This window comes from Ornithodoros turicata, chromosome 5, assembly GCF_037126465.1.
Source record: "Ornithodoros turicata isolate Travis chromosome 5, ASM3712646v1, whole genome shotgun sequence".
Classification (NCBI taxonomy): Eukaryota; Metazoa; Arthropoda; class Arachnida; order Ixodida; family Argasidae; genus Ornithodoros; species Ornithodoros turicata.
The window spans coordinates 68,000,729-68,028,675 of NC_088205.1; the positions used below are offsets into that span (position 1 = coordinate 68,000,729).

At 42.5% G+C, this 27,947-nt stretch overlaps 3 protein-coding genes across 12 annotated transcripts in view; 1 reads left to right on the forward strand and 2 right to left on the reverse strand.

The window, feature by feature from the left end:
* The window catches only part of LOC135394635 (transcriptional regulator ATRX homolog), a 34,140-nt gene extending 29,082 nt beyond the window's left edge, over window positions 1–5,058 (reverse strand). Inside the window, exons 1-5 of one of the 8 annotated variants that reach the window (XM_064625468.1) lie at window positions 3,783–3,972; window positions 3,512–3,624; window positions 3,072–3,138; window positions 1,341–1,415; window positions 888–1,000 (exon numbers count right to left, since the gene is read on the reverse strand). In XM_064625468.1, the coding sequence (XP_064481538.1) occupies window positions 888–1,000; window positions 1,341–1,415; window positions 3,072–3,129 (246 nt within the window). In that variant the 5' untranslated portion in view covers window positions 3,130–3,138; window positions 3,512–3,624; window positions 3,783–3,972. The other 7 variants (XM_064625465.1, XM_064625470.1, XM_064625469.1 and 4 more) reach the window with 7 other exon arrangements.
* LOC135394636 (uncharacterized) lies at window positions 4,339–18,121 on the forward strand. 2 transcript variants are annotated; one of them, XM_064625475.1, is made up of 10 exons: window positions 4,340–4,764; window positions 6,745–6,881; window positions 9,621–9,869; window positions 10,611–10,655; window positions 10,736–10,822; window positions 11,354–11,491; window positions 11,571–11,740; window positions 13,227–13,570; window positions 14,386–14,424; window positions 16,341–16,486. In XM_064625475.1, the coding sequence occupies exons 1-9, from the start codon at window positions 4,478–4,480 to the stop codon at window positions 14,390–14,392; spliced, it is 1,464 nt and encodes a 487-aa protein (XP_064481545.1). In that variant the 5' UTR covers window positions 4,340–4,477; the 3' UTR covers window positions 14,393–14,424; window positions 16,341–16,486. The 2 variants fall into 2 exon arrangements, with proteins under 2 accessions (XP_064481544.1, XP_064481545.1); XM_064625474.1 differs by lacking the exon at window positions 14,386–14,424 and having other exon boundaries at window positions 4,339–4,764; window positions 16,341–18,121.
* Window positions 18,122–19,166: 1,045 nt separating this feature from the next.
* Window positions 19,167–26,631, reverse strand: LOC135394637 (alpha-N-acetylgalactosaminidase-like). Of its 2 annotated transcripts, none has more exons than XM_064625476.1 (7): window positions 26,253–26,631; window positions 25,558–25,732; window positions 25,046–25,223; window positions 23,877–23,974; window positions 23,610–23,771; window positions 21,798–21,995; window positions 19,167–19,512 (listed from the first exon to the last, which is right to left on the reverse strand). In XM_064625476.1, exons 1-7 carry the CDS (start codon window positions 26,414–26,416, stop codon window positions 19,237–19,239), a joined length of 1,251 nt encoding a protein of 416 aa, XP_064481546.1. In that variant the 5' UTR covers window positions 26,417–26,631; the 3' UTR covers window positions 19,167–19,236. The 2 variants fall into 2 exon arrangements, with proteins under 2 accessions (XP_064481546.1, XP_064481547.1); XM_064625477.1 differs by lacking the exon at window positions 26,253–26,631 and adding an exon at window positions 26,077–26,245.
* Window positions 26,632–27,947: the final 1,316 nt, after the last annotated feature.

Below are 27,947 nucleotides of genomic sequence, written 5' to 3' on the forward strand. Positions count from 1 at the left end.
GTACCTTCAGACAGTGGCACTGACTAGTGTTAGTGCTAGTATGGACTGAAAAAAATGCAATTTCTTCCATTTCGTATTCTAAATTGACCCTGTTCAAAGACTCAATACGCAAAAAACAAATGCTGGCTGTTAAATAAATAGAGCCTGAAGTTTTAGGGTTTTACCCAATTCTTCCTCGAATTTACGGTTGCCTCTTTAGGGCGAAACCCGGTTTTTACCCGGCAAATTGCCCCCACTGGGTTCTCTGTAGGAATGCACTAACTTACTTGTTTGGCAGCAAATGCAGTTGCAATACCGTTTGTACTAAACCACTATAGTTAAACATGAGAGAACTGATGTTCTGAGGCTGGAACAACATAGAAAGGACAAATACATACAAAGCCAGTGACGTTCATCTTTCATCGTTACTTTCATCACTATAGTTAGTTTGAGTAACTGAGCCCAATGTTCTCCGAATTTAGCATACTGGAAGCTTTTCCAAACGTATTCGCATGAATTTAGTGCACGTTTATTTACCCAATTTTTACCCCCCCGTCATTTAGAAAAAAATATTTCCAAAAAGCTTCAAGCTCTAGAAATAAAATATGAATGCTCTGGCGTCAGTCTTCTAGCAACGCCGCGCTCACCCTCGCAGCCTCCGCCCTCCGCAGCATGTTCAAACTCGGAGGGTTTTGTTTTCTTTCTACTTCAGGTTGGAGGTATGTCAGATTTGAGCCAGTACAATATATTGTGGCAAGCCTTCAGGAGTTATGATGAGAATTGCCGTCCAAGCAATCGTGACTCAGTTGGAAGGGAAAGCGGTTGCATTCCACCACAAATTAACAGCCAGTACATGTAGCACTAACAAAACTTGGAACATGGCCACAAATACTGAGAGGGTCCCACACCTTGCAAACAATGGCGTTCAGATCCTTGTGCATGTAGACCTTGTTTCGCTTGTGGTGGTTTATCTGGTGACCACAAGCACTGCAGGCAACAGTCAACGTAGAGATCATCCCATCTAAGAACAGTAAAATGTATTGAGGCGTTACTAGTTGAGGCATAATAGTATTGAGGCCTTACTAGTTAACAGGCAAAAGATTCCACATACAAGAGATTGTGTACAGGAAACATAAGGATGTTGAACAAGAGATGTTGTTATGATATCACGTAGAGTAGCTATGGCAAACAACAACTTTATTACAAGATGATGACTAGGGAGTTTCATCGCCATCTCTGTGTTGTATAATTTCAATGCCCATCAATATATTTCAATTGTGTATTTTCATGTTCCTATATATCTGTATGCGATTCAGGTGGCTTTGAGGGCAATAGTGATCCTACCCTTACGTCTTACTTACCCGTTATCTGAGACTCGGGAACTCTGTGATCTGGATTGAGCATTACTAGACATTTGTTGTCAGTTTGCTTTTGTTCTGCAACAGAATCAACCCCTGTCACACCAAATATCAGGTCTCACACATGCAAGCACAAAAGAGAAGAACAGATTTTCGCTACAGAAGGTACGAGTTTGTATTGCCCTTAACTAACAGAAGCCAGAGAGTAGGCACAGAACAACACCGATACCAGGGAAGTGCTCGGCCTGACCCAGAGGGCAGCGGCCGAGGAAAATAATGAACCGTTACTTTTCAATATAGTCCCTGCAAACGCCTGTACACTCCATTCAAAAATGCTCCAGTACTTTGATAAGTTAGAGAAAAATAAAAGAATGGAAGTTTGGCTTGTCAAAAAATGGTCACGGTGGCAATGACATCGTCGTCCTCACTGGGAAAGTGGACACCACAGATTTCCCTTTTCATCTTCGGGAAGGGATGGAAGACGGATGGTGAGAGTATGGTGGACGGTTGACCATAGAAAAGCTGCACAAATGGATGGCAGCCATTGCCACAGCAGCACTGTGTAGGGGCATATTGTTTTGATGGAACAGGACCTCCAGCAGCGACATACTGCATCACTTGGCCTTGATGGCATCCCACCAGCGATGAACCAGGGTTATCTAGCAGTCCCCGGCGATGGTCCACCCTTTCTTGAGATAATCGATCGGTAGCACAACAATTGAACCCCAGAAAACCATGCCCATCACAAACCAAATCATCTTTGTGAGGAGGGATGTTTCTGGTGACTGAACTGAGCGCCGAAGTCAGCAAGATTACACCGCTGCACCTGCCAGGTGTGTGCTACTGGTGTAAGTGGCACGCTAACATTTGGGGGTGTTCCAAGTTTGCGAAGTACAACTCAGCTGGATATAAATTCTCCAAGCCTTGCCTAGCTCATCATAGTGTTAGATCGTGTATCAGTGTTGGATCATTGAACATTAAGTAATTAAGTGTGCAGCACATGTGTTTACCATGAGGTTCCCTGTACATGGTTTCTTTTAGACCTTGTCTTTCTGTAGATGCCAATGACGATGGGTCTGCCCCTAACCCCTAACAATAACATTTCCCCCATCCTGTGAAATCAGAAGCTTAATCATTTTGCGTTTAGCTCTCGCAGACCTTTGAGTTTCGAGTTGAAACCTCTTTGGGTTTTTACCGCTCAGCAGCTCTCCCTGTGATTAACAGAAGCGTTTTTTTCCCCCACAGTAGGAAGACCGCTCCACCGCATTGATCAGCACTCGAGATTCGCTGAATATCGTCATGACACTCGTTTGCAACTTTTCCCCGACTTCAGCTGCTTTGCGGCAACTTCCCCGACAATCCCGACTTTTCCAGTCACATTAACATTCCCCGACAATTCCCATTTTTTTTAGGTTAGTAGACACCCTGTCAGTGCTTCCTATCTACCATTCCCTGTGTGACATTATGGAGGGAGCAGTGGCTTAGCCAGGTGAAGGTTTCTGGGGTACAAACACCCAAATCCCGTGCCTTTCAGTAGCACATTTGTGGAAAATTAATGGGGTGTGGGGCAAAATCCTCTTCTCCATGTAAAGTTCCCATAGAGCGCATCTCAAAATATTTGTCTGGTTGCGTTACTGATGCAGTGAAATCCCAGACAACTGACTAATAGTTTTGGAAGAGGCAATTATCCGATGCCGAATTTCTGTGGTGTAAGAACGGCATGCAACGCCTTACCTTCATCAGATTCACTAGACTCGCTGGAGTCAACGACACACCCAGGCTTGTCACACATGTTGAACCCCTGCAATATAGAGTGTATGTCTTCAAGAAAAAGGAGAGATTTTGCAGCGGCGAGTGCGCATGCAGAGAAACACAAAAGAAGCAGAAAAAAAAATGAGTTGAGCTGTGACAAATGGAAACAAAGGGAGACTTCCACAAAAACTACATAGGATATCATGAAGGGACTTTCTACTTTCACAGCTGCACTCCGACTGGCATTCCTTTCGTGCTGCTTTCATTAGTTTAGGTTGGAGTGCGCTGAATTAACGCAGATCAGAAGCATGAACTAATTTAGGTAGTTTTGGATGGCTATTTCTCAGGCTCAGCACTGCGGACGGATCTCTGGCCTACAAAAATAGTGAAAGGACACATTGTTCTGGTACATATTAGATTACCTCACACAGCACAATTGCCTAGATTTTCAGTGAAAGTCACAGCGTGTTGTTGCAGGGATGCGCTCCTTTGCTGTCATGGTAGACACCGATATCACAGATACTGTGCATGGATGCTGCATGGAAGGCAGTGTTCCGTAAAATTCGGCGGAGAGACATCCACTAATAATACTTATTATCAGACCATTTATAAGGAACAGAAGGAAACAGTATCTAAGAACCGACAGCCTGTCAAGTGGCGCGAAATCAAAGGAAACACCGATGTGGCACGTACAATAAACTATGCTCCGTGATGACTACAACGCCTTGTCTCGTTGTCGGAAAGCAAGATTAGACGTCCAAAGAGATTCAAGCGTCACAAGGCTTCACGTATGGTTCATCTAAGAGCAATATTGCTTGTTTTCGAAAGACGCGCTCAAGTCAAACATCCTCAATACCGAAACTAGTTGCCCTGCCATTTCTCGTTTTAGCTCGAGCACAACTTTGGCAATAAAATGTGGCATGGAACGGACCTATTCGTACCAAAGACCTTCGCCGTGAGCTGTTATGTTTTAGAAAAATATTTCCATTTGCCGAATTTTCAATGAAATTGCAAAGGATAAAACCACTAAGGCGGCGATATTTACACCAAACGTTCCCGGAAAACATGCAAAGTCCGTCCCCGACGAATCTTGAACAAATCCTTCTAGAGGGTTGTACGATTTCTCCATAGTACAAAACAATAATTGTTTCAAGAAGTTATGAAAAAAGCAAATGCAAAATAGCAGCCCATTTGCTTGTGAAGCACCAAAGTAATAATAATTTTATGAATGTCTACATGTAACGCCGTTCCGCGTTTTGGTACGGGTAGCTGTATTAATGGCGGCTACCAGTTGTTGTGCCTGTAGCTCCGCCTTGGACACTTTGTTGGTCTCTTGAATATTACTTTAGTGAGCATGCGGTTCTTGTTCTCTTCGTGATTCGGGGAATATGAATTCCGTCATGGAAGGTCTGTCTTCTGTACTAAACCCCGAAGAGGAAATGCGGCTGCTGAAGGATAAAGTGCGAGAACTGGAACTGCAGAATAAACAGCTGAAGAACATGAACCAACCGCAGTCGCCAAATAAGAAAGAAGCCACTACGAAAGATATCAAACAAGCTAAAAACATGAGTATGTCGGATGAAGGGAACGAGAAAATGTCCGAAACAGAGTCTGTTGAGAGTCTAGGAATCCTGGATGTTGACCAACTCTTGGAAGCGTCAAGCGATGAGACGTGGTGAGTTGTATCCAAATTTGGAACTTTAAGCCCACGTATGCTTCCACGGAGCGCCGATGTATAGACAGGGATAGGCGGCCTTGGAAAAACAGAGCTGTTTGCTGTAACTTACATGCTCCGTGGGTCGTGTTGTTGTTGTTATTTTGTTGCGTTGACATTTCATGTGCCATGTTGATCATCCTCTGTTGCGTACGTGCGGATTCCATTGCACAACGGCGATTGAAAAACCTCCGGTCTTCGGTATAGCGAAATACACTGAATGCGCCAGATTTCATAAGAACAGCTTTCACGATTCTCAATTTCCAGACGTCTTCCGTGCGTGTTTCCGCAGCTGTCACTTCCAGCTGCATCAGGAGTTACGTTATATAACAAACCGTTGTGTTGAGTGGCCACGACGAGATGTCGTCTGATAAAACTGCATCATTCGTGTGGCCTAAATTGACGGTGTTTTGTTCTGTGTAGTTTACACCCGGTCCGGCGATCGACTGTTTTGAGAAAACCGAAATGCCGCAGCCTGCCCTAGGGCGTGAGATATAAAAGAAACTAAAGTCAGCTGGTAAATACATTTCTCTGGGTCGAGACTGATCGCGGTACAATCGGTGTCAGATGTTAACTTTGCAGTGTCGGCACGGAACAGTCCCACGGCACATTGTGCCACATAAATAAATACAATAAAAACGCGGAAGCGCGTTTAGTCGTCCTTGAGCCTGCTTTTGTCACAGGTGTCTTTCATCATTTTATCTTCAGAGGTTTCATACGCCTAACATTCTGAGTGAAGCACTTGAATGCAACATCGCTGCAGTCATTTGGGTGGGCCCAGAGATGAACTGTGTTTGGAGCAATGCCTCACTGTAGTATATATGTATACTATGCAACACAAGTGCACCATAACTATTTGATTGAGATATTAGCTTGAGTATGGGGTATAGGCAAAATGGATGATGGGACAATAGGACGCAGTGAAGAGTTTTTGTTGCATCGTGTTGCTCTGTCATCTATTTTGTCTCTGCTCCAGACTCAGGGTAATGTCTTAATGTCTCAATCAATTAGCTTATACCAGCTCACTGGCTTTATATCACTTTGTTTGTTTGTAAGAAAAAAGAGGAGAAATTGAACTTGTCTCCCGATGCGTTCTGCTATTCCTCCCCCTCCCTCCCTCCCCCCCCCCACACACAAAAAAAAATTAGTACTTCACTACTTCTCAAGTGCTCTGCTCGCTAGTTTGTTATGCACAAGTTTGATATTCACCATTCACTTGTTCACTATTCAGAAGTCCGCTATTCACAATTATCCCAAGATTATGCAGAGAGAAGCCTAGAAGGATGTATCCATCCATCCCACAGCTCTGAACAAATTTCACAAGTGCTGCCAAGGCAGCATCCCTCGCATTTGGTGCCCAAAGTCCAAGCACCTTCCCTGCTGTCCAGCTCTACACTTTGTTCTACATTGTGCTAAAACAGGGTGTTCGAACTAGAGCACTGCACGGGCTTACCTGAGCCTGGCCCAGCACATGGGCTCGCATAGAATGCTCCATTTTTTTAAAAATCTTGGCACGTCGTGCTGGGACACACGGCATAGTATGTGGTACAGCATGTAGTGATAAAATGGCGTAACCACGGGCAAGCTGTTGGATGAAATCCATGAATAAGAAGCCTGAGCGCGAGCTACGTGGACCACAAGAATAAACAAAAATGACTCATAGAGCATGCAGTGCGTTGACTGGATGCACCATAGCATTATGTTTACATGTGCTGTTGCTTAGAGCAGATGTATGGGTCATAGATATCGTTAGGGAATACACCCATCAGACATTTGAAATTCAGTGCAGACATTTCTGTAGCATCAACAAATGACCGATGTGTTGCCCTATTCCTTTTTTTAAATTTCTTCCCTACCAACGTGCGTGCTGCGTTTGGGCTCCTATGGTCACTGACGTGATGACATGATCTCGGAATTTGCCTCTTTTTCTGATTTTCAAAGGTTGACAGATGGTCCGGCCACATGTGCTTCTGATGAGGTAACCCTTGCCCCGTTCAGGTGGAGCAACATTCATGGGCACGACAATAAGGATATTGGCACTGATACCCATGTCAATAAGGTGGACAATCTACTTCAAAGTAAGCTTCACTTCTATGCAGGTCTAATCTCTGCATGTCATCTCCGTTGTCGTCATATTCTCGCATCCCATACGGGGGTTTATGGGTAGCAGGCTGCTGATTGCTAGTCACCTCAATTTCCTTTGCATATAATTGAATGCAGTGCTGCAATAGGGAAGAGTTGAACATGAGAGAACTGATGTTCTGAGGCTGGAACAACATAGAAGGGACAGTCACATACAAGGCCTCAAATTGTCTAAGAAATTAACGATTGATTGATTAACGAAAGAAGATGTGGGTTCGAGTCCTACAGCTGGCTAACTTTTTCAGTGACTTTCATGTTTCATAGGGAAGAGTTGTCATCATAACATAGAATGCTTTTTCTCAAACAAGTTGTGTCTGTTGTACAGCTTGGGACAAAAGTTTACGGAACACGGCACCTGCGTATTTCTTAATCGGAGCGCTTCCCTGCTAGCTATCACGAAGCGACTGAATAGGAAACGGGTGGCAGGCTATTCTATCCATTCGTATGTACGTCCACTCCCCTTTGCTGCTAGGTTGTCGCTCCATTGGAGAAATGTGACACCCCGGTGTTCCGTAAACTTTTGTCCCAAGCTGTACTACAGTAGAGCCTCAATATTGTGAACCTGCATATACTGAAGACATGGATGTAGTGAAGAAAACATTTGGTCCCGATTAAATGGCTACTTGGGTTATTAATGCCATTACAAATGAGTTAGAGCCATTGAAACACTCGCCAATTTTAAGGGCATGCGAGAACTTCTAGCAAGTTTTGACACTTCGAGAACTATGCTGGATGGTAGCTTTTACCAAACATGGTATGGGCAGTATCGGGCTTATCGCAAAGTAACCAATGAGGCCACAAATTTTAGTATCCAGAATTCACAAAATTTAGTGGCCACGGATATGTGCCTTGTGTGCACATATTTGTGCAATTGGGCAGTTAGTAAAATTGGGCCAATCAAATTAAAGGGTCTTACAACATATGTGACAGAAACCACTACCGTTATTAGTGAAGTTTTTCACCACAAAGTGGTTCTACTGTAGAAAGGCGTATGAAACAATATATGAGACACGGGCAGAAGTTATCGTGCAAATGGAATATAGTAGCTGTTTAGACATCCTGCACAGTGTTGCCTTTACTAGAGAATGAAAAGCTAAATCATAAAAAAAAGTTTCCCCCCGATACATCAGCTGTTTCTCGAGTACACATTTATCGCAAGTATTTTGCATAAAATAGACTCCACAAACACTTTTTGCACCACTTGTCCCACCAGTGAGGTTCCCCTAAGGCTTCTGCCTGTGTCTCATTTTCTGTGTGTTTGATTGTTCTACAACTTCACATTATCTGATATCTGAATTGTTATCTGTTCCCCTTCCTTGTTACCTTCTGTGACCAACTTTCTAGTGGCTTCTCGTACGTCTCGAGGTCACAACCTTCGCTACACCCTCTCTTTCATTAAACCTCCAGGTTTGTCTCAGCATAACTCCTCTGTGTATTTGTGCTTCTGCTTTCTCCTAATTTCCCTTTACCTCCTGGGTTCATGATGGCATGCTCGTACATCGAGACTTCTTTTGTAGACTCTGCCTGGTAGTGCAGGTTCATGGTATGTCTTTGTCATAAAAGTGTGGTGGCAAAAATGTAGCATTTGTCTGTTGCTTTATGTTTTTCGTAATGCCCGTTTGTAGGTTTGGTTTAATAGTTTGTTTTATAATTCAATACCTGCTTTATGGCTGCCAAAGATTTTGTTCTGTGTCAGAGTATATTATAGCATATATTTGTCACATATAATCTGCTGCTGTTGCCTAGTGCTGTATATATTGCTGTGTGTGCATGTTTTTTTCCTTCCTTCCTTTCATTTGGTGTGGTGCACCACTACTCAGCGTCCGGGTTGTTCATGGGCACCACCCAAAAAATAAAATTGAAGTGAATTGAATTTGTATTATTAGTGATATAAACCGAATACAGAATGTTACTTTTACTATAAATGGTCACATTAAGAAGTCGAAGCACCTAGATCAAGTCAAGTTAAATCTGGAATAATCTGGACATTGATGAAAATATTTTTGGCATTCTCAGTTTTGCAAAAATATTGATCTAAGGGCAGTACAAGCAGTGCAAACTCCTTTTTTTGTAGATCAGTCTCCGACAACATTTAAAGATATTAATAAATGTTCCTTGAGTTGCTTAATAACAAATCTTCCTATCTGAATCTAAATAAATATAAATCTAATAATATAAATCTAGATACGAGGGCAAAAAAATAGGCGATGTCAAGTTGCCGCTGGTGAGTAAATCAGAGTGATACCGTTTCATATCAATCTTCAATATAAATCTAAATAAATTTTTCTTATTAATAAATAATAAATTTTATCATGGTTTAGCAACCTTTACCTGTTAACAGTTTGGAGAAGTGTTTGCGTGACACCTTCAAAGTACAATAAACTAAAGGGCGAGTGAGCTGCTGTAATGATTTTGATTGCAACACTTCCTTGAGTTTGAGGAGGTGCAAAGAGAAGTAAACAGAACGAGACAAAATATTTCACAAGACCATTATCAACATACAGCAGCACATTCTTGACCTAAAACAGGATACCGTGGGATCAGTTTCATATTATACATTACTTTTGAGCAGTGAAATACAGAATGTTGACAGATTTAATGACTTCTACTTTTCAATTTTGTTATTGCATAGCGCATACATGCAAGAACTTACATCAACCCTCCCTTGCATGTAGTCCCGCGCAAAGGGTATGACACGCGTACCTTCACACGGCCCCGTAAAAGGCGGCCCACACTGGAAATGAAGACCGTGCACACCTTCAGCACGCCTGCACCAATGCCGGACCTCTGTGAGGGACGGCCGAACGCTACGGTCCACGTTACATCTGCGGCGAACAACACAGCCGAGGACAAGCCTGTGGCACCTGTTGAGCCACAGCCTCCACTGGTGGACGTACATGAAATAGCCAGGCTCCAGGAAGAAAGTGAGTAAATAAAGCTTTCAGGACACGTCCCGACTTCACAGTTGGCCATCAAAATGAAACTACCGTAACTCCCAGTGAAAGTGAGCAACTTTGTGTCCTTGTTATGAGATGGATTTCCTAGAATTTCGAGGTTGGTAAGTTGGAATTAACATTTGTTGAAAGGCCTGTGTATTCTCCTCTTATCTTGGAGTCTTCCAGATTGTCCTTTTTGAGCCTTACTGGATAACAACGTGTGAAAGGTGCTTTCTGGTACTAATGCAACAGCAATGCCAATAACAGTAGATAAGAGTAACAGTAGATGTGCAAGAGGAGTGAACATATCGTTTTAATTAGTCTGTTTTACTATGTTCCAAAATTCAGGAAATTGCTTCTGGTATGCTAAGCCAACTTTGCTATGTGACGGTTCCATAATTCAGGAAATTGCTTATGGAATTCTAAGCTAACTTTGCTGTGTGACGGTTCCAAAATTCAGGAAATTGCTTCTGGTATTCTAAGCCATCTTTGCTACGTGACAGCCACTCTGCTGCAAGGCGTGCTTATGACAAGTCTTCTGACTTATGGGGCTGGTCTAAAAAAAAAGAAAAATATGATAGCATCGTTAAAGAATGTTTTGCAATTTGATGTACATTTAGCAGCGTGCATATCCATGACTGTGTGGTACCCAGTCTAACATGGCTGACGAAAATGGCATGAGAATGTGCTGAGGTACTGATCGTGTCACTTTTTTTTTCTCTCTCTCAGGCTTGAAACAAAATTCTCCGATGTCAACGCCTAAACGCAGCTCTGGTAAGAATTGGGTTAATTAGAGCAGGAACAACAGAAGTGTGGTTACTGATCATTCTTAAAACAACTTTACATGTTCACAGTCAGCAGCCTGAGGTCCTTAGACTCTCGGCACGACTCGGATACGGAGAGCCTCCACGATGCGACCACATACAGGGTATATCCTGATGGTAAGCAAAATGAGGATTCTTGGAAATGTTTGTCCAGATTGCTAAGCATGCCATTACAGAAAATACGATAACTCATTAAAAGGTGGATCGATCTTTGCGACAACCATGAAATGATATTCAGGAAATATGTATACACAGCTAACAAGATTTCATCCTTCTAGCAAATATAAATGTTATAATTGACAATGCCTCTGTAGGCCAATGCATAATCTGAAAATTGATTAAGACATTTTACTCGTGTTTACACATGGCCATTCTCTTGTACGAAAACTTTTCGAAAGCTCTCGCATCGAAAAATTAAAGTTATTGGCAGAAAAAAAATCACTTGACCGCATGTCTCTCCGGGGCCTACGTTTTTTACTATGAATTTCTATCATGGTTGTTTGACCACCCTGTACATGTTTTCTTTTCATTTCAGAGTGTAGTTGATGTTTGACTGAAGGACATATCTAGTTAAAAGTGATCACAAAATATTGGTACACCATTAAGTGGAGCTGGTGTTTCTAATGAATGAAGTACCTATCCTAACAGGAGACAGAGACAGCAGAGCTAGGACACCACCCCTGCCCCCTCCACCTGCAATGAAAGACGAGGAAAGTTCATCTGCTGGTAGTAGCCCGTACGGATCTTCATCATCACTCCACAGGATGTCACTCACAACTACAAGAGGTAGCTCACACAGCCGGCACGATTCTTAAGGAATCCGAGGGTTATTAATTGGCTGTCGCAACACGTTGTGCCTTTCCAGGTGCAACGCGTCGAAGCTTTCCAAACTTGAGCAAGGCCCTGAATGGTGCGAGCGGAATTGCGGTGACAGGCTCTCGAGCCTCAAGTACAAAGCTTCGGCAGCCGTTAACCAAACCTTGTGGTGGGATTTCCTCGTCGCAGCAAGAACTGAGGTCGATCGGTCAGCTTGAGGTAACGAGGTTTTCCCTAATGACGTTTGTAACTGCTATGAAGGCCTGAAGACTTTATGAATAACTCAGTGAAGCTACAACTCTTTAAAATAAGATTTTTGTGAAGTCCTGTTTACTTTTTTTAAAATTAAAATACCTTAAGAGCCTTTGAAAGGCATTCTTCTATTTTCTAAAAGTGGTACTGCTTGACTGTTCTTAAACTCGAGTTATACTAGAGTGATCATATTTATTAAAGATATACTGGCCTGCTTTATTCTGTAATAATTCTAATTGATTTATGAGGTACTTTTGATACTGACTCTATAAGACTGATGGATACTTAGTTTTCGGGTTTTATTTTTTGTGAAACTCGGGGTGTAAATATCGGGTTGAAAACCAGGACCTGCCAAACAGGATAAAATCGGGTGATATACTGAGAAGTGATGTATTTTCAGGTGAAAAAAAAAAAAAAAAAACGGATACTTTTATGTGTTGAAATGAATTAATTAATAATTGGGGGTTGACGTCGCGAGACAACTGAGATCATGAGCGACACCACAGCGGTTGGTCTGTGGAGTGTTGAAATTAAGTGAAAGAATATTTATTAAGAGTCTGGTAGATAATTCACTGTATAACCACTAAGGCTTGCACTGGCCCCTGTGTATAAAAGGAATAAGTTGCATGTTCAGTAAAGCATCATCCAGCGATGAGTGTTGAGAGCATGCTCGCGCTCACGTTGGTATGCCTCGTATATCGTTGGTTGTTGCTGCATCCTCTTTACTACTCCACGTGCTTTGTTGATACAGGATGCTCCCTACAAGATTTGAAAGTTGGCTTCACCTAACACTTCCGTGTATTGCGGGCAAACCCACTTCAAGGAACGCCGAGCGTTGCTTAACTCTATTTCTTCGCTGTTTAGCGTGATTTTTCCTGATTCCTTCGCTATTTTTGGTAACAGCACAAGAAAGGGCCTCGTCGACGTCCACGGAAAGCACTAACAGTACAAAAATCCAACACTGAAGTTTTCAACTTACTTATTGACACAAGCTTTCATGTAGCACACTACATTTCTTCGGGTGTGAAAAATACAGGGCATTTTTGGTACGAAAAGGGTATTACTTTGGTTGGCGTTGCCATTCTGCAAGGCGTCTTCACCTCATTATTGAAACGGATTTTGAGGGACAAGGGAAGCTGTCATGGCCCCATTAATCTAACTTATCACTAAACTAACCAAGTTGATGATGTCTTAGGTTAGTTTAGTGAAGTTAGGTTAGATTAATAGGGCCATGGCCGCTTCGATAATGAAGTTGGGAGTGTGAAGCTGGGGAACAGGATAAGACAACCACAGGGGCTGACTTTGCAGATTAAACTTCACTTGTTAGTTAGCACCTGTGGTTGTCTGATCCTTCACGTCCCCGTTGTTGCGCTCTATCGTTTTGAGTACGTACCAGCTCACCCAACTCTCTTCGTTAATTGTCTGGCAACACATCATAATTTTGCAATTCCAGCAATCAAAATTGGGGAGACGACTGCCAGAGCGACCTCCAGTCATGGCAGCTCGCCCCTCTTCAGTACCAGACCGAAGGCAAAGTCTGGGTCAGCCTGGCATACCATCTTCTAAAGCGCAGGGCGGACGGAGGTCTCTTGGCACGCCTTCCCATCAGCGTCTCGTGTCACCCTCCCAGATGCCTGCGCCTGCAAGAATGGCGTCTGCTTCACCAGCACTGCCACAGAAACAACAGCCAAAGAAGATACAAGAGGCTGTTCCTGTACAGGCTTCAGCGACTGCGCTGAAGACGGCAAAATCCGGGCTGCCAAGATTCAGCCGTGTGCCACAGCCTACTACAAAGCGGTAGGATTGGGGCCAGCGTGCGATGGTCCTTAGTACAGAATTTAAAATCTCAGGGGATATGTGATGTACCGTAGTGTCTGTCGAAAGCATGCCATCTAGACAGCTCATGGTAATGTGCGTGGTGCCAAATGTATTGGGGTGTTTAAAGAAGCTGTGGATGGACTTCTTGGAAATAAAAAGAAATCAGGTTTGTTAGCTTCTTGGAGAAAGTACACCACCAAATGCACCATAAAATCATTGTTCAGTGTTCTAAACCATTTCCTAAAGGAGCAGCACTTGCCTGATAATGTGCATGGCGACAGAGTTTTGCAAAGCGCAAAACGATAGTCACAGATTGAATTTTTGGAATAAAAAATTTCAGATTTGTTGAGCTTTCAGAGAAGGTGCACCACCAGTTTATTAAAGGAACATCACTTGCCTGATTTTGTGCATCTCCCCTGACAGCTAGAGACATGACAGGGCAATGTATTTTAGATGTTTTTGTGTGTTTCGTTGGTGATTGCAGCAATGCAGTGCACACACAGAAGCCTGACAAATCTTAATTTCATTTCTCAACAACGTATTTTCCTTGGTTTGCCACCATATTATATCCTTTGTTGGGGGCTGTTGCTTGTACGTATAGTGAATTTGCGGATATGGTGAATTTTTCATGGTTCCCACGAGGTGTGCATTGTATTAAGACTTCACAGATTTAGATTTGTACATGATAACTTCGCAGTTGTGCGATTCAGTAGCCAGATAGAAAACGAATTATTTCAGTGTGTAAAGAAAACAGAGTTTTGTTAATAACTTCTTGTTTTTCCCCTTTTGTTCAGATTTTAGAAGCATGGATTGCAGTGTTTCGCATGCTTTGTGTAAGTTGATCAATGTGTATTGTGCTGTGTTCTAAAAGGACTAGGAAAGAGCATGCAAATGCTATGCTAATTGATTATGTATTACTAATACTCTGTACTAGTTCTACAAGCAGAATATTACTGCATATTGAGCCTCCATTAAGATATTAGAAAACATTTGTAAAATATGTGAACGACACAATGAAAAGTAAAAAATATAAAAGGTATAAAAATAAAATATAAAAATTTGTAAATATGCGAACAAGACCCCTCATGATAGGATTTTCACGGGAATGTATTCAGCCAATACATGCGCACACAAGCCTATACAAAGGCTATTTTCTTAAGCATTTGTAAAAATGTGAAAAGATCTGCAACATTTGATACCAAGCTTTTGCATATCCCACGACCTGACAAGTTGCTAGTCGTCTTTTTTGTTTTTATAAGTTACATTTATAGAGAACACACATTGTTTTCCTGGTGCAACTCTTATTACGTGAGTGCCTGAACATGCAACCAATCAGTGCACTGATGCACCTGTGATTTGTGTTACGGAATGTGATCCTACATAGGTAGATCAAATTCTTGTTACAGGGCACTGTGAATGCAACACATGCTCGCAGTACACATAACAAAAAGAGCAGGTCTTGCCAGAATTGCTGGATCATGCTGCTGTGTTATGCTTAGGACACTGCGTTTTACCGTAAAACCTGTTTTTACCCCCCCCCAATTGGCATCATTATCCCTTAGTGTAAAACCTGAAAATGAACTTTCAAAAATACGGGCACTGGAAAACGCTAAGTATTGAACACTCAGCACAGCGTTCTACATCTCATGTTCATCTGAAATGCAAAGGGCGCTTTCTTTTTTTTTTTTCCAGTTCCGAAAATCTACTTTTCCACCTGATATTGCCCTATTTTACCCGTTTTACGACTTCTGAAATAAAACCCGATTTTTGCCCCCGCTTTTGAAAAGACATAAAACCCGAAAGCAAGGGGCCCTATATGCTGCATTCATAGGACCTGACTTTTTTGGGTTATATTTTGCTTCTATAATGCGAGTGTAATCGGGTTGAACTGAGCCTGATTCAACCCAATTCTGGTTCAATCGGATTGAATCAGGCGTAAATCTTCTGTTTACTTGGCATAACGCAGATGACACACCAGTAGACGTCAAGCGAGGCAGCGGGGTGTATGTTTTGATAGTTTGTATGAGCATATTTATGCATCTACAACATAGTTTCAAAAGTTCTGTGCTAGTTGTGATGACTTCAGATACCCCTGGTCCAGCAATTTTCGGGGAGATGACGGGTTAAACCCCGCATTTGCTTATTTCAATCGGGGGAGTAAATATCGGGCGTAATTGGGTATAACCCTTAAAAGTAAGGTCCTATGTATTCAACATGCCATCTTGTGGTGTAAGCACTTCAGTACTTGCTTCATTTTTTTTTCTAGGCAAGTCGAATGCAATGTGGCCTTCATCTTAGCAAGTAAATTTCTAAAGCTAGTTAGCTAGCGCCACACTGCATGAAAATTAATATTCGTGATTTTCCAAAATTTTTCAGAATTATCGCAATGCTTACACACACCAATACCACTTCTGCAACAAGTGAAGTGAGAAAAATGCCCTATTGAATGATAAAAGTAATTCTCTTGGATTTTGTGTGTTGCTCCTCCTTCCTAAGTTTATTTTAGTACAGTGGCTGATGGGCCCTAGAAATTTGGTCATAACGCAAAAGAAATCGTTAAGTCAACTAAGTTAGTCCACCCTAGTTCTAGGCCTGGGGTAAAATTCCTGCAATTTTGTTGTTCATTAACCTGTGCACCCATGTTGCAACATAACAAATGTTGTTTGTTCTGTGCTCCAGCAATAACATTAACAAAACCATTCATGATGCAGAAAAATATATTACTCAACCTCTTGTTTGTTTCCAATAGGTCTGGCATACCAGCTTTATGCAAACCCACAACGTTATCCACAAGAATGAACAATCCAGATGATGACTGGAGTGACGGCTGCTACTGAGTGAAGTGTGAAACATAACATGCATAGCATGATACTGTCACATACATTATTCCATGGGTTCAGTTTACTTTTTTAGCTTTTAATGAAGTCCATATTTAATTTAAATTTGTTTAAATACCTTAGAGCTGCCTGGCATTTTATCTTGCATCAGGAATGTAGCCAACTGTTTAAGCCTGACCGCCACATGGACCAACTGCTGGACACTGTATGTGGTGTGCAGGACATTGCGGGGGCTGCAGAGATGTTAGTAATGTTGATTTTGCATATCCCAAAATTGTTCTGCTCTTCATCCACTGGTTTGACAAATTTTTGTTTCAGTGATTTTAGTAAGCAAAGTATATAATTTTTTTTTTACTGGATCAACCAAAATCTGGATAAAATAATGGGATTGTGGCTAACAAAATAAAAGTGGTTCTAGGAAATGTGAGACAGATCATACCAACAAATATACGACAGTTTCAGGGACTTTAATGAAGAACCATGTCCTTTTAGAGTTGTGAGCACTTCACGAGCACATGATCCTGCTCAGAAGCATTTTTGTTATGAACTTGAAACTACAATTCTTGTCTTTTGATTCTTGTTCTGGAATAGAGGTACTGCACAAGCTTACAGGCATGTGTAAGTGTGTGTTTATAGTCTTGGGGCTTCATGAAACCCTGGAAAAGTAAGCATGTCTGGGGATGAACAAGATCGTGCTCATATATTTTTTCTTTCTTTATGTGATTGCATAAGTTCTGGAAGAAGACTCAAGATGTGCTCACAGATTTGTACTATACTGCGTCTTGCTTTGTTTTCCTTTTCTGTGCAAAAAGGATGCTCAGTTTACTTGTATACTTTACGAAGGGGGAGGGGCTAAGTCTGACTAGGTGAGGTGTTCGACGTGTAGGGGGGAGTCATAAAATCGCTACAGCATTTACAGCAATACACTGTGATATATTTATAGTGCATGTACAGAGTGGTAGGCATGAAATGTATGTTGCAAACTAACTGTTAACTTGAATTCAGAAATCTACTAACAAAACCTTTGAGTTGACAAAATGGAAGACCTCTAAAAACAACTTTAAGCAGCGTTGAAGAGTGCTTGTTGGATTTGTGCAAAAGGAAGTTCCTTCCAGTTGAATGGTGCAGTTTCTCATAAAAATGTAATGTAGTGTGCGAGTTTTGATAACACTGTGGGGTGCACGGGGTGTGTATTATAATACTACGTAGGGCTGTAAATAAGTGGGGTGCATGGGAGCATTAGGTTTGGAACCTTGTGTTTTGGGGATTTATGTGTGAAGCTGTAAAACTGGGTGAAATCTGGTGATGTCATGTGCGAGAGCAGATTTTTGGGTGCAAAAGAGAAAGGAAAGCAACACAGGAGCTGGTGAGAGGCAGTGCTGTGTGTCAAGCATCTGGTGTTCAGGTTCTGCCTTGCCGAGTTCGATGATCCGGTTTTCCTGGGTTTTACCAGAAGTGACAGAGATGCAATTTGGGTAGGGGCTTAACCGAGTTCGGGGGTCTAATTATGGTTGTCTGTGGGAACAGGGTGCTTTAGCTGCTTACTTGATGGTGTCAGTAATTTATGTGTATCTACATGCAATGACATTTGTTGTAAATAGTACAGGGCGGTTATAACCTAACAAACTTTATTTAAAAAAATGATGTCGTGCATTTCCTAATTAAAAGCAAGCACAAAAATATAAACGATGCATGTAGTGGGCTCGTTCTTTACAAATACTCCACACGAATGCCCACTCCACCAGACCACACAATGCTTCTCCTGTCTGGGCTAACTGTTAACTGTCTGAGGAACAAGCATAATTGTCTGTTGGCTGACGCATTGTTCATTTCCTGAAGCGGTAATAAGGGCCGTACTTAGTTCACAGACAAAGCACCTATGTTTTATCCAGGGCAGACTTCCCCTCATTTCAGTGCTTAGTGATAGCATGGTCCAGAAATGAGACATAAAGTGGCTCAACATAACATAAGGACAAGTTTACTGTAACATTTCAACACCCAATGCTGGCGTCATCATCGGACGAAAAGCAAACGGAAAGCTATTCGAGGTCCGTTTTTAATATCTTTGTTCTTCCCTTGTAACACACAGGGAGAGACCCCCTATGACTATTACACACGTTATCTTCAGCATGAATGTGCCATGACACAAGGAACTTTCTCAACCCCCCCCATCTATAGCATAGTCATAGGTTGTACGAGGACTCCCCCCAACCCAGAGCCCCTTCTAGGTCTGGCATTACTACTGCAATATAATATGTTCAGAACCGTGCGCTAGGAAGTACCTGGACATCCCAGTAGGCTAGAGATAAGCCTGCATATGTTGCTCCCAACACGTCACGTCCCATTGACACGTCATTTAAGATGACACCCTCCCACTCGAACTGTTTCTGTTATGAATCGTTTCATTCCCTTTGAGCAGTACTTTACACAATGCATTTACAGTCACAAGCTCTAACACTGCAATCATTCACAGGACGAAATGATTGCAGAGTCATGGTAATATACTAGTAGGTGTACTGGGACTCATAATGGCACATCCTGGAACAAGCTTCAGCACAAAACATTTCGGATCCTTGCACAAATTTTCTTTAGGCTGCCACACACAGACAAACACACACCTGTGACTGGAATCCCCAAATGATATTTTTTGCTATGGAACAGGTCCAACAAGGAGTTTGCGCGTGGCAACAAGAAGCACATCAGTATTGATTGCGGTAAAAGATAAATAGATACCCAGATAAAGGTAACAAATATTTATCGCTTAATCACTTAAAGGCACTTGGTCACTTAATGGCACTCAATATTCTTTCAAGAGTCTTTCTGAACAATGGTTGCTTTTACAAAATGAACAGCTGATGCAGGAAGGACTTCAGTGACTTTGTCATCTGGTAAGTGCAGTCCCAAGTTATTTTTTGTGAACAGATTTTTTAGATGGTACCCACTCGTGTGGTTTAAGCCGATGTCCTTTAGAAGTACATTAAAATAGGCACGTTTTGATCCATGGTTCACAATGGCAACTGCATAGGAGTACTGAACGCCATGCACTGGTTCAATGGGTCGCGTCCAGATGGAAATGCCGTGGCCCTGCGGGTGGAAGATACTTATTTGTAAAATTATTTTTGACATCCGTAGGAGGATGCTATGCATGGATGAGCTTTCGTAGTTATGACCATGCTCTCTCACTGTACTATTAGTTCAGTTGCGCTAGCTGCCCCGCATCACTGATAATACTAGATAAAGAGGAGGAAGAAGGGCCGAAGGATGTATGTAGGCTCAGATAACTGTGGGCTGCTATGATTAGAGCCTGAAGTTTTTGGGAAATTTTTACTAAATTCAGGGGGTAAAAATCGGGTAAATCAACATGTGCTCTAAATTCATGCGAATTCGGTTGAAAAAGCTTCCAGTATGCTATAGTCTGGAAGAAATCGGGCTCAGTTACTCAAACGAACAGTACCGGTTTGGTACAAACGGTGATGTAACTGCGTTTGCTGTCAAACAAGTTAGTGTGCATTCCTACGGACGTCTCAGTGAGGGCAATTTGCCGGGTAAAAATTCGGGTTCACCCTAAAGAGGAGACCTTCAATTCGGGGGAGAATCGGGTTAAACCCGAAAACTTCAGGCTCTAGCTATGATGCATGTTTGCAGCTAGGCACGTGAGACCAACTTTGTCCCTTGAATGTCTGTCCAGCCTGGGTTAGGCCACAGAACGCAGACAACTGGACCAAACATCACTGATATGTTAAGATAACACCAACATCTCTGTGGTCATCATGAGAAATGCAGGAGCGCACGCAGCCAATTCAGAGGACCCAGACACTCCAGGTGGCTCTAGGTTCCTGATGCTGGCGAACTTGGGAACCGGGTGTGAGGAGGCTACAGCACGGTACACATTCTCTTTCTCTCTCAACTCTTTCTGGCTTTATCAGATAATATAATACAGGGAATAAAACTTGTGCAATGAAAAAGCAGGAACAACAAGTGGTCATGCCCTGGTGCATTGCAACACGAAATGTCTCCCGACATAAATCTTGTCAAGGACAAAGAGCAATGAACTGAGAGTGGAAGCACATGATTTCAAGCTGAGTCACAAAAACAGAAAAACAGTCAGCTACAGTACAGGTGCAGACTTAGTGCATATCCCATTCCTAAGCAGTGCAGCACAGGATTTGTGAACTCTCAAGTGGACTTTGGGCTATAGGTGACTACGTATATCAGAATTGGATGCCCCGATACCCAGCGCTGCTGCTGCTGCTCTATCAATTTGAGTTGATTGGGCCGCAGTGAAATGTCATTATTCTGGCCCGCCCCTCCACAGGATGCAATGAGTAGAATATCAACATAGCCCTGACAGTGTAACCACCACCAAGCAACTGCCAATTCCACATGCCATGCTGCTGAACCCTGCCAGACCGAAACCACCACAATGAAGGTGGTCTCTGGAAGGTCTCTGGAAGGTACGAGGTGGAATGTGACATGGACGTCAACAGCTCATGAACTAACCTGATGCCAGTGCACTGCTGCATGAGCTCTGGGATCAGGCTAGTGTTCAAGTGAGCTATTGAACGGTTGAGTACCAGTATCGGTGAGGTGTATACATCAAACCATGCTCCCATAAACAAGAATTTGTAGCTGGAGCAAGGTTTTGTTCCATGCTACCTATATTCTGCATTATCAATACCACAAGGCAAAAGAAGGGCACAGGCCAAGTGCAAATTCAGGGCCTAACAAGAATTCAGGCTGTTTGGGCACACTTCTGCAACTAGGCCTACTGAGAAGACTTTGTTCCTTTTGTTTCTGTGTAGCGTGGGTGCGTCCACGGAACTTGGACATTTGAGTATTTTTACTGTATGACTTGGTACAGTTGGTCATTATCTATGGCTAAAGACAAAGCTGGTCATAGCAAGGGTAATGCAGGAACTTACAAGGTACACACACTGTATACAGAGTGTACAATAGCGTGTGTGAAGTGAAAAGCAAAAGAAAGGTAAGACTGCACTGTTAAAAAAAGCTCGTAAATAGTATGTCAGTCACATCCAGGACAATTGATACGCAATAACCCAACAAAGCACAGCAGTGCCCAGACAATGAGGAGTCTCTGTTAGAAATATTTGTGGCTCTCGTCCTGAAGCCCTTCCCTTAAAGGGCCACTAAAATGCAAAAACAACTTGCTCTCAAACGAAAGTCTGTGTTTCAATTGGTGCAATTAAAACAAAATTAGTTCAAAATTAGTTAGAATCAAAGTTTTTAATTATGATAACAAGTACGAAATTAACATAGCGTGTAACGTAATTTGAATTGAACTCGTTTTTGCATTTTAGTGTCCCTTTAACAAAACCCTGTGTATCACAACATACCAGGACAAGACTTACCATGTAAATCCTCTTCCCTTGAATCCCCAAACGATCCTGATCCACTTCAATAACATCCCTGTCCAAGAGGATATTTTTTGCTCTGAGACGTATCCTCCTGGGGTCATTTGACATGATGAGTGGAGCAGCCAAAATTGCCCATATTGCCATGTGTGCACGCGATTCATCGTCTGTCAGCTTGAAGTTGCCGATCATCAGCTGCAACATTATTGACGCAGTAGATAAGTTATTATACCAGCTTATTCTCTTCTTCCACAAGCTAAATGAAAGTACTGCAGTTTCACAGCACGGCTGCATGGAGAAGGAGGGCAGTACATGAGTGGAGAAACTATGGAGTGAGCCTAGCGGAAGACGTTATCAATGGAGAACTATAGGGTTCTAGTACTACTCCACAGGCCAAGAGGCAGCACAGTGAACTGGCAAATTGCCTGTATATTTGCTTCTAGCAATGACGAGGTACTGAGAAGCATGACGGCAGAAACCCAGCAGAGGATTCCATAAAAAAAGCTTCCAATCTAAGCTTCGCAGCTCACTTGAAATATGGGAGAAGATATGCTGTGCTCCTCCCCCACATGACCAAGCTACAGCATTGCCATATTCTATGTATTTCAGCTGCATCAGGAAATACAATGTTCACGCCAGAGTTTGAGGTAACTCGTTACTGTAACTAAGTTCCTTTTTTGGTAACTTGTAACCTAACTCAGTACTTTTGCGCTGTGGTAACTTTCAGAAGAACTCGTTTCTTTTTCAGGTAACCTTGCCCAAGTAACTTAAGCTAAGTTCCAAGTTACTTTTAATTGGCTTTTCACTCACGTCCACATATTTTCTTGCTTTCTTTTCGGTTCTTTCATGGCATTTTATGCCATAAAACGTGACATTCAATCAATGACAGTATTCTATTAGAATGAAGAACCGCTGAACCGCTATTCTATGAAGTAAGAACCGCTGCCATTGAAATGGAGCTGAACCATTGTGCCCTCACAGGGAGTAAGATGCAAAGTGTTCGAATTGTTGGACACAAACGAAAACAATCTAAGCGTGTTGCACTCCTCCGCAGGCAACTAAAGGTCTAACTCAACTGTTCACGGACGCTGCACCTGTGTAGAGCTACTTTGTGTCCGAAGTAACTTGGAAGTAACTTTTCTTTTTTTTTTTTAAGTAACTCAGTAACTGCGAGTTACATTTCAGGCTGAAGAACTTCATTATTAACTAAGTTACATTTTTCATGCAGTAACTTAACTCGTAACGAGTTCTTTTTGACGGGCAACTTCTCGATCTATGGTTCATGCAAATGATCTTACACTCCTGTCAGACGGGGTGCACTTACAGCCTTAACGGTTACAGCCTTAAGTGCATACGGTCATTGACTTCTCGTCAGACTTGTCAGCCACACGCCTTTGCGACGAAATGCCGGCGTCCGGGGAGGGTCACGTGGTGGAGAAGTCACGTGAGGCTGATTGAGAGAGGGGAATATGGGAGAGATGTCTTCTCTCTCCTTTGTGTTTTCTCCAAGGGCGGAGCTGTCGGATGGTATGTCACGTCGGGCTCCGCTGACGGAGTGCAAAAAAGCGAGCCCCCCAGCAGATGAGAGCCGGACGCTCCGTCGGAGCATAACATGACGTCGCAGTTCTCAAAAGTGAAAATTAATTTTCTCTAGCTTTCAAGTCACGTAGAGCCAAAATATTTTGCAGGCATGTAAAGTGAGACAAGAAGGTTTCAGTAACATAACTTTGGAGGACACAAGATTTAGTCCGTAGTGGCACTTTAAGGCCATAAGTGTACGACAGGAGCATTATATATTTGATTACTCACCATGTCAGGATCATTCCAATGACCTGGCCCCGCATGAGGACAAAGGAGCTCCTGGTGATCTCCAAAATAGGCCATGATACTGTTGATCATACTCCAGCTGTCACGGGTGTCATGGTAGTTTCTCCATAAATTGCAGTGTTGCTTTATACTTGCGTAGTTTGGCTGAAAAGAACAGGCAGTATGTTATCTTCTGTAAGTAAGTAAGTAAGCCTTACTGCTGTAAACTGCCAACAGTGTTCCAGTAACCAATTACTTTATTTCACTTACTTCAGTTTTGCTTATGGTCAAGTCATAATATGGCCAGCTGCACGAGTACACTATTGGTCGGCCAGTTCTTCTAAGGTATTCGCCAAACTTTGGATAGCCTGTACAGACAGCACATAAGGACACACATACTGGGGTATACAAAAGTGTCTCTTATTTTTTTATTCTTTGCACACTGTTTAATAAAAAAAGCTAAGAGAGCAGTATACATGACGTTTTTACACTTGAGTTATACTGTGAGGCACATGACACCCTCCTCGAAGACAGCATGTAACTAACAGATGACAAATCACCTAAATTACATTGATTAACTCTTTACTTAGGGGCTTTCAGACAAAAGTGAGATAGCAGAATGGGAGACAATCCTCGTTGAAAGCATTTTTATTTTTTAAAAAATCTTAAACGAGCGTATGCATCAAAATATCGATCAGCGAATGCAAGTGAGCCAGGCGCACATCATCCATCTAGCCGTATAACTCAACTGCAAGAACGACATCTATGCTGCTTTCACAGCATTTTTATTAAAAAATCTAAGGAAAAAAAACACTGTGTATTGGGATGTACATTCTTTTTTTTTTCCTGATTGCAGTGTATCTCGTTTATCTGAAGGCGGTTTGAATGTACACTGATCCCAAATTAACAGTCACTTAAAACATCTGGCAGGGATTACTTAGTGAGATTGTAGGATACTTGAAAGATAACCGGGATTTAAAATTATCATTTTTTCGTTTTCCCTATACTTCTATAATAGCAGAACGAATTTCAAAGTGCTTAAGTCAAATGCTTTGCAGCAAACAACAGTAATGCCATATAAATCAAAAGAATGAATAAATATACACTGCGTACACCACAGGCTTGTGGTGCCTGTTATTCTACCCCATCTTCTGCCTGCTGTTACTGTGGCATTAGAAGATGCCAACTACACCAATCCTTTGCGGTTACAAACTCAGAGAAGTTTTCAACGTCCAAAGCACTCAGGAAAATCAGGAAGAGCAAAGAGAAACAAAATAAGGAATGAAAACAAAGAAAATCAAGTACAAAGCAAAGTGAAGCAAAGCAAGTACAAGTACAAGCAAAGGGAATAAAATAAGGGATGAAAAAAAAAAATCAATCTGAATGTTACCGTGTCATGCTACATAACAGCAATAAGCTAACTATAAGCATTTACACACCATATTTCTGCTCGTACCAGTACGTATGGCATCCGTCAACTTTAAGATAGTCGATTTCCCAAGATGCAAACGTATTTGCATCGATCTCCAGAGTGGAATTAACAGTTCCTGGAAACCCCATGCATGTAGAGTGGCCATAGTTTGTGTACATGCCAAATTTTAGGCCCTTGCTGTGGATCTGTAAAAATACGGAAGAAAAAGTAGTAGACATGTTGAAATAAGGTCGTTCCACAAGCACCTTGAATGCCACTAGCAGTCCTCTAAGTATTCCAATAGGGATGCTCATGCATATGATGCATACAACCATGCGGGCAAGCCAAATGTACAGCTCTTTTGAAATGAAATCTAGTGATTTGGCATTTCAAATAGTTTTGGACAGTACATCATGCTAAGGTTACCTGGTCCTCCAAATCTGCAATCATGTTTGAGGAAACGACATTCCTATAACAGTTTTCATGTCATTGTCACTGATATGTACTCTGAATGCATTACATGAGTATCTTTATGCTTACGTAGTCGGCCAGGAACTTCATTCCTCTGGGAAATCGTGCTGGGTCTGGTTGTAGTTTACCGTCGGGTGACCTTTCTCGGGATGACCAACAGTCATCAATAATGAGATACTTGTACCCAGCGTCTCTAAATCCATCTTCTGCCAGGTGGTCTGCCACTTGCATGAAAAGTTTCTCACTGGTTCGGAAGCCAAGTGTTAGTGAAATGCACACAGAAGGAGGGAAGTCCGCGACACCATTTTACAAAGGGAATACATGGTGTGTTGCATTAAGACACATAGCTTTTCATGATGGTCGTTTGATCTCGTGACACGAAAGCGAGATCACAAGAAAAGCAGTTTGAAGCAAGTTCATCAAAGAAAAGATGGAATGAAGAGATGAAGAAGAGGGAATATAATGAAGAAAAGAGAATATATTGTTGTATGTAGTATGCGCAAGATAATTAATAAATAATGTCGAGGATGACTATATAGAACGATATCATCTTTGAAGCTCAGAAATACATTGACCAATAACACCAACCATAGCGTTGCACTGTCATCTCAGTCTCCACGTTGTCTTTGTGCCCTGTCTTTCCTTTATCCCCATACTGTACCTCCTACGGGCAACTGACTTATACTTTGAATCGGTGTTCTTCCAAGCTATCAACCCCGCTCTACGTATAAGTTAGGCTCCGTATACTGTGCCTTTGCAGATACCTTATGCAGTTTTCGGGGTCATGGTCACAATCGACACTGCATCGAAAGCGTTCCCATGACATCCAGCCCATCGGTGGTGTCAACGCAAGTCCATTGTCAAGACACAAAACACAGCATGTTCTGACTAGCAGCACAAGAGAAAACAATGCACGAAACGTCGACATATCTCACGACACGTAGAAGCATCAACGTCACGTCAACGTGATCAGTGCGGTTTACGCAAACAAAACGTGAGCAGCTGTTACGCCACGACTATGTGCCTGTGGTCATGGCATTGGAACACAGGAGCCGTAGCATACTACCATACTATGCTCAACTAGCTACTTTCGAACGGAACGGTGAATTCGAAACCATAACACCACTGATGCCGATGCCTTTTCTGCTACCTCACTTTGCTACAGCTCTGCTTTTTTCCCATGTAGCTTTTGGCTTTTCGTCATGATGACGCCATGACGCTGATGAAACCACTTTCAATCTTACTACGGTCGGCTCGCTCGTGCTGTGAAAATAGTGCAGACTTACAGGTATAATGTGCGAACGTTCGCTGTCGTTTCCTTTTAATTGCGCGTTAGTGCCGCGAAGCAACTGTGGCCGTCTTACGACATGGACAGATGTAGAGAGGACAAGTGGGAAGGTAGGGAGAAAGGAAGTTTGTGTGCGTCCTGGACCGAGTTCAGGTGTAACTGTGCCGACGTTCGTCTGGAAAGATTCCCGGAAAACCCAGGAAACCCTGAGACAGCATCCGGTGGTAGGATTTGACACCAAGTCTACAGCACGACATTTGGAGTAGCATATGTATAGTTTCTTCTTCCTCAGGAAAGAAACGCAATAGATCTACTCGAGGAACGAAAGAAAAGTATTCCTAAAGAAAAGTAGGACCGAAGGTCGCGTCCCCTTCAGGGACCGTCGTAATCCCCTCAAGACCGTACTTTCGGGCGCAACCTTGTTCGCCCGTAGCTCCGAGCGTAGCTCAAGTCTACCAAATTGGTGGCGCTGTCGAACACATATATGACGTCATTTGTTTACAAACAGGGAGAGGTCTATTGCTTTTCCTTATGAACTGTTTGGTCCTAGAGGACTCGTGCTTCTTGCGAGCTTTTATGATTCTCCCTCGCTGTCTTAATTCTCTTTTTTTTCTTTTGCACTTTGAAACGCCGTGCACATTGCCCGTTGTGGGAAAATACGAGCAACAATACAAAGAATGATGCATCGTTATCTTACGCCGGGAGATAATTGAGTATGAATATGAGCGACACCGCAGGAAGGCTTTGGTCTGTATCTTGGCACAATGTAGGCTGGCCATGCTTGGCAAGTCATTGACCAGGGTGCAGATCCGTATCAAGAAACAAGCTTGGCCAGGTAAGCCAACCTAACTATTGCCAAGCTTGGCCTAACCTTTGATTGTTGCTTGGGCAGCCCACAGCAGCCCTACTTTCCCCTTCGGTTGTGTCTAGATCGGCTGCAGTGTGGCCCTATCTCGTTTAGGTCGGCATTAGTGTGATGGCCCAATGTTGGTAACAGTAAGTTGGCTAGGGTGAGGTCAGTGTCAAAATCCATTCTCGACCCAAGCACTTTTGAGGAGGTTGGGCCGACAACGTTTCACATCTGATGCATTGGCCCGATTTCACACCTATCTTGTTTTTCCCATTGGGTTGTGACACTTCCGACATTGAGTTGCTGGACCAAAGTGAACGT